The 6931-nt window shown below is 39.5% G+C and overlaps 1 protein-coding gene across 1 annotated transcript in view; it reads left to right on the top strand.

The window, feature by feature from the left end:
- MTRR (5-methyltetrahydrofolate-homocysteine methyltransferase reductase) overlaps positions 1-6931 on the top strand; it is a 56945-nt gene that overhangs the window by 34652 nt on the left and 15362 nt on the right. The window contains 2 exon segments of the mRNA XM_025205607.1: positions 1-31; positions 4141-4259. The exon segment at positions 1-31 is cut by the window's left edge and continues 14 nt beyond it. Of these exon segments, the coding sequence (XP_025061392.1) occupies positions 1-31; positions 4141-4259 (150 nt within the window).

Below are 6931 nucleotides of genomic sequence, written 5' to 3'. Positions count from 1 at the left end.
TTCCAGCGCAGGAAAATCCTTGGCTCTAAAGGTACCGAAACAACATCAGAAATGTTGCAATTTTAAAGAATGTTGGAATTAGAAAGTGCAATATTGGAGTAAAGATGGCTTCCTTATTCACTGCTGTGGTCTGTTGTTCGCATGTTTCGAGAATGGCAAGATGAGCCCCCATTGTGCAGTTCAGTCCTCATTAGCCATTTCTCCTTCTCTAGATAAACACTGTGTTGGAGTGAATTGATAGGAATAGAAACTTTCTGGAGATGGACCAGAACCCCAAACCCCAGCCCTGATTGCTCTTCTGATGCCTAGGGAAGTTTGGAACCAGATCTAAATTTGCTCCTTGGGCTACTGGTTTGCTTAAGTTGATATTTACAAGAAGGTCTGTGTAGATTTGGTTAGGGTGGACTCAGCAGTGGTAGATACTCATGGTGTGGATGGTCTGGATTTTGATTATGCATGCTTTATTTTGTCCTGGCTCAGCCTGTTTCTAAAGCCCACAGACCTGGATTAAAATTCATTCAACTCTTCTGGAATGAGAGCTTCCATATAGGGAGTTGATCAGCAACAAGTTTTCCAGAGCAACGTTCCATGTAGACAAACACTAATCCTCACCTGATAGTTACATGTACGCGTCAGATAATTAAAGTGGGAATTTATATGTGCTTATTAACAACAAAGTTATCCCACTGGAAGAGCCTATTTTATAATCCAGATGCAAAAGGCCAGTTCTCTGCTGATGTGAATTGGTGTGATCCATTGGCTTCAGTGGAACCATACCAGTTTATACCAGCAAAGAATCATTTGTGTGAGCATTGTGAGTCCATGTTGCTTTTTAGTTACCTTGTTACTCTTGACTGCTTGCGGATGGGGGAGGGGACCCCAAAACTGGTATTTTTATTTAAACCTGGCACGCTCCTGCGCCATGCACATGCCCAGAAGAGGCATTGTGTTAGTTGTACCTGGCTTTTCCAATGTCTCTGTAAATTGGGCCCTTTTAATGGGGTGTTTTTGGTGCTTTTATCTAATAGCTGATTGAATCAGCTTCAGATAAAAGCCCCACTGAAGCTCCCAATCTATACAGACACTGCAGAGCTGGGTCGAAGTAACACACTGCTGCTTCCAGTAAAACAGGTTGGGTTGGGTTTTTTTTTGGTTCTACCCCCCCCCCCACATCTGACAGTGCACCTTGATACTTATAAATGTATGTTGTTAAACCATAAGATCTTACCTTCCTGCAACTGACTCAGTCTTTTGTGAAGGAGTGAAAAAACCCCCTGTAAAATAAAAAATCAGTGAACCAGCATGTTAAGACAGGAGCACAGCCACACTTCTGGTATTCTGGTTATGTCCTCCCTTTGTACAATGAAAGAGCATGCTTATATGCAGCCACACAAATATTCCTCTGAGCTATTCATATAGCAGTGGCATAGAAAGTGCAAAAATAAAAATATGAGGCCACTTTTACTTTTTAAAATTTTTTTGCTTGCTTTCTCCTTGAAACGGCTTCCTTAAAGGAAAATTCATGTCCTTGAACAGCCATTGAAAAGGTAAATTTATGACCCTACTTCCTAGAAGGGAAATTCCTTTTATTCTTCATTTTGCCAGGTTTCCTCTCAGCATGCTCCTGTGTATGATGTAGGGAGTACAGAGCTACGGGATCTGGGGAGGGGAGTATGAGCAGTGCTCACACCTCTGGAATAAAAAAATAATACAGGAGGGATTTTAATAGAAGGCTAAAAGAAAGGTGGTCTGTTTTACAGGGGTGCTGTCTCTTTAAAAAGCTGGAGTATCAGCCCAGAGTCTCCTACGCTTCTAAGCGAGTCATGCAGCATATTATAAGATGCTAAATGGAAAGCTGTTGTATGCCTGAGCTGGTTAGACTCTGCAAGGGGAATGCTCTTTTCTTTCCCTCTCAGGGAAAGATAAGAGGTCTACAGCCTCAAATATTTCCCTTCTCTTGTCAGCTCTTATACAACTTGTGATAATGTCTTTGCAGCAGGCCAGATGGCCAGTCATTTCTGCAGCAAAAAAATGGTATGGGCTTATCATGGAAGATTGTGAGACTTGGATACTTCAGAGAGGTGGGGAAACTGTTAAAAAATGACACCTTTTTTTAGCATCATTTTTTTTGATTGATTGCCTCGTGAGAGAGGCTTTCTAATGTATTTTCTGTTAGAGAATTGCCTCCTGTTGTGTATGTGCATCACGCTCTCAGGCTCATTAGGTAGAAGCAAAATACTGGGATTCAGGTAGGCTATTGTATAATCAGTATGCCAAGAAGGAAAAACTACTGACCCCCAAAAGTTTGGGTCACCATCTAATATCTACCTGATTAAAACTAGACTAGAGTCTACACTTGTGTCTGGTTACAAGAGATCTGTTTCAATAGTCAGAGGTAGTTTGTCAAATTTCCTAGGGCAAGACCTGACTTACAAATTATCTGAATTTTTTAAAACTAATTTTGAGGGAAACTGGCTATGTATGCATGTGATAGTTTACTCCAACTCTGAGGAACATCCGTGATTTAAAATGTAGTTGTTATTACTGAATCACTGGGAAAATGCTAAAAATGTAAAAGCCCTGACCAGGCTCTTTCTTTTTTTAAAAAAAAGAGAGAGAGATAGGGTTGGGGAGAGAGAAAAATGGAAGGTTAATTACAATAGGGGGGGATAAACAAAATTCAAAGGTGTTTGCATCTGCTGCGTAAGCTAAAATTCAACATAGATAAATGTGCAGCAATATACACAGATTGCAAAATATGTAGAAGCCCAGTACAAAACGAATGAGGCTGATCTTGAGCAGAAATATATTAGATTAATTATAAGCACTTTTAAAAATAAATGTATATACCATTTGCAGAAGCAATATTTTTTTTTGAAAAGGGCACCACAGTTTTGGAATACCTAATAGGAAAAGTTGCCAACCTCAAGTATGATGGAATAAAATGTGTTTATATAAACACAAACATCAGCTTTCCCCGCAAGATGTATACTATTTATCTATCCTCAAAATAAAGCAACATGATGCTCATTGCATTCTTAGCAGTTTGGGGCTCAGACATGACAGCCTTAAAAGAGAAGGCAAGCAGTTTGTGCTGGTAATTCAGTGGGTAGAGCCAATGGCAGGATGCAGCGATCAGGGAAAGATACAGGAATATCTCTGCAGCAACATTTTGAACAGATTTTAGGGAACCAGAGTGCATGTCTGCACCAGAGAAGAGGATATTGAAGTAGTTGAGACAGGACGACCTGGATGAAAGTTTTTAGCTGGGAAGACAGAAAAGAGGCTGGATCTTAGAGGTGTTTTTCAGGAAGAAACAGCATGATTTTAGACATGACCAGGACTTTGCAGCCAGCCAGAAGGCTGAATCAAAGACAGTGTCCAGATTATGGATCTTGGTTGCATTATGTTCACCATGACTATGAAAGCTGCTCCTGCTAAACCAGATCTCCTGTACTATCTACCCCTTTGAAAATATTTTTCTATTTGATTGTAGGTGGGACAGTGTAAAGGCCATCAGTCTTTGTTTCTAGCTGAATGATGGTGGTAGCTTGCATGCTAATGGTGTATGGGGAATATTTATTGTTTTTAACCAAGTCCATATGGGCAGATTGATAGAACTGCAGATTTGTGTGACGTTCGATCCCAAATGTTTATATAGCATCAAGCTTGGCAGCCTGGATATATACTCTAGTCCAGCAGTTGTCATACAGGGTGCCACAGCACCATGGGGTGCCTTGAGATCTTTTCAAGCATGCCACAGGGTATCACACAAACTGTTAGGTTTACAAAAATATTTCACAAGATAAACTCAAATACTTCAAATACAAATCTATGGTTGTGGTCTTTCTAAGTTTCTTGCAACAAAAAAGTACTGTATTATTTTTCTGAAGTGAAAAGAAGAGTTAAAACAAAGAGCTGGCATTTTCTGAGGGATGCCTTGAATCTATATGGGGGTGTCTCAGTTCTACAAAGGTTCAGAACCACTGCTGTAATCCATTCAGATCAGCATCACACATCATACATTTTCTGTGAAGAGGAGTGTGTCCATGTGTTAAGGCTCCAAAAAACAGCACAACCTTTTGTCTGCCTACATAATTTCTTAAAATTATATAGTAATAGCATCTAATTTTGTTCTAGGTCCCTATTTTTGCTCGCCCTACCAATGCTTTCCGCTTACCAGAAGATCTGACTGTCCCTTTTATAATGGTGGGTCCAGGGACTGGAATTTCGCCATTTATTGGTTTCCTGCAACACAGGTATGTGCAGCATTATTACGTGGAAAGCATCCAGTTTGTTAAAGAAAGTCACTTATTGAATCAGGTATTGGGTAGAAATGGAGTGGGGTAACAGCCTCCAGTCATATATGTTGCTTGTAAGGGAACTATTGGAATTAGATTATTTTTTGACTTTAAAACAACAATGCTTCAGGGGCAAGCATTTCAATTGAAACATCCCATTTTTATTTTCTTTCAGTATAACTTCTGAATTAATGAATTGAATTCTTTTTTTAATATAAATGTATTAGATGTAGGAAGAGCTAGATGGTTGAAGGAGTTTGAGAGGGAACAAAACTTTCCTCTCCAGATTTCTACTAGGAATCCACTAGAGGTCAGTAGTTATAAATAATAATAAATCTTACTATACTGTTGGGTGGCCTGAATGTGGTGAATTGGCCATCACAGCCCATTTCCTTCAGAAATGAAGTCCATATATGCAAACCTGCCATGACTAATGGCATGAGGTGCCAGAATCCCTTGCTGACTCTAAGTTTGACCAAGTGATGACTGAAGTATGCAAGCAAAATGGTTTGGGATTCCTATCATTGCTCCTGCTGCTCCTGTCCTGTGATTTTTAGGAATTCAGACTGTTCATGATGCTCTTCATCATATGCTATTTAGTTGATCAATATAGTAACTTGGCTGTTTATCGCTCTACTGTTAGCCTATAACCTTAATCGCATGTTCATCCATATTATTAGGAATAGAAAAGACTTTATGTACATGTTCAATGCATCCAGTATGCAGTTATTCTAGAAACAGCCAAAAAAATGAATAATAAATCATTTTCATCACAGGGTGATAACAAGAGTTTGGACTTAATAACTGAGCAAAACTGTGTGGTGTTAGTCAAAAAGTAATAATTTCACTAGCCTCCATGTTTATGAGGTAATAAATAGTTCTTCTCTACTGATGGATTTTATAGTCCATATTTTTTTTTTAGTGTTTATTATAAGACGACAAGAAAGGCAGCATACTCTTTTTAAACTAAAAGTGCAGTAATTCCGTAAGTTCAGGTGGGAATTTATTTTACTGCATTTTCTGCCCTCTCCCCAACAAAAAGCAGGAGCTCAAAATAAGCTGTTATGCTTTGATCTAACATATAGTGTGTTGGCTCTTTTGCAAAGCAAACCTCTCTTATCACAAAATATGGACTATTAAGTGGTTAAATGATTTTAGAACAGAGGGCATCTACTTATCTACCAACGATCTGCTATACTTGTGGGAGCAACACACAATATAAGGCACAGAGCAGATATTTTTTCCATCTGTTTTTTGGTTTTTTTTTTTTTTTTTTTTTTTGTAACTCCCATTTGCTAGTGAGGGTCAGGGGGTAGATATATTGTACATCAGCTATTAGTTGGTCTGTCGGGCATGCTGGAGATGGGCAGAAATGCTATGTTTTTGTTCAACAGTGCAATTAAATTTTGGCTTTAGGGTGTTTTTTTTTTAAAGCTTTTCACTTAAAGGAAGTGAGTAGCTTGTCCTTTGAAACTATGATGGATAAAGTGAAATATTAAATATTATTTGCAGTGCTATGCAGACACGCTCTGATTCTGCAAACCCTCCTAACAGCTAAGCAACTTAGAGGTGCATTTTGTTTTTTTCTGAATGCCGCAATGATCAGATTTGGTTAGTTAAGTCCTAAAAAAATGCCGTTTACATCAAGGCTCATACTCTTTTTTTTCTGTGCATGTATAACTGTTCATATGCCTAGGACCACACAGGCAGGGATGGAGTGCCAGTTTGTACATATTTGGCATTTTTGGGACTTAGACAACCACATAGATGATCAAATCTGGTTGTCTAGGTATCCAGAAAAGACTAAATAGCACCCTTACTGATTAAGACTGCATACACATATTAAAATGACCTGGGAGAATTCTCCTGGTTTAGTTCTGCTACAAAAAATTAATCTGAGATGCCTGAACAGACATTTGAATCTGAGCCTCTAAAGAGCAGACAGCTTGCAGTGCTGATGCTGCTCATCCAGGGAGCCCCCGCATACATATTTCAGAATGCTCTGTAGGCTCCCTTGGACTCCCTGGTGGGACATGGCAACAGTGCACAGGGCAGTCCTGTTTGGCTGACCCAGACTTCTCAGAATCAGTCTCTGTCTCCCTGCAGCATAATGTGGGATTGAAAAGGGGGCATATTCTACTCCCTGCTCTGCTAGAGTAGGTAGAGTCCAGCCTGAGCAACACACTGTCTTGAATGGGGAGGGAGTAAAGCACCCATGGATGCTGGAGGCCTGCTGTTGCTTCTGGCGGAAGGGTAAGTTGTACAGACATTTGCTCTCCCAAGAGAAATTCTCCCAAGAGTGATTTAACCCTGGTTATTTTTCTCCTAGAGCAGCCACTTTTTCTGTAGGAGAAAAATTGTGAACATGTATACACTCATGGTTTCTCCTGGGAAAGCAACAAGTCTCCCAAGAAAATCTAAATGTCTATACAGAGCCTATGTGTGTGTTTGCAGAATCAGAGCCATAGCCATGAAATAAATCCCTAGCACTTCGGATTTCTCTGGTTTTAGTTCAACTTCTCCCCATTCCTTTCACATAGTTCCAGATTTATTTATTTGAGTTTACTGATATTTCACCTAGTCAGGATCCTTTATTAAATCATCCCAAATTCCATTCCTCATCCCCCCCC

The sequence above is a fragment of the Alligator sinensis genome, unplaced genomic scaffold (genome assembly GCF_000455745.1).
Source record: "Alligator sinensis unplaced genomic scaffold, ASM45574v1 scaffold126_1, whole genome shotgun sequence".
Lineage (NCBI taxonomy): Eukaryota > Metazoa > Chordata > Crocodylia > Alligatoridae > Alligator > Alligator sinensis.
The sequence above is the reverse complement of the archived record's forward strand: the minus strand, read 5'-3'. Positions and strand labels throughout refer to the sequence as shown.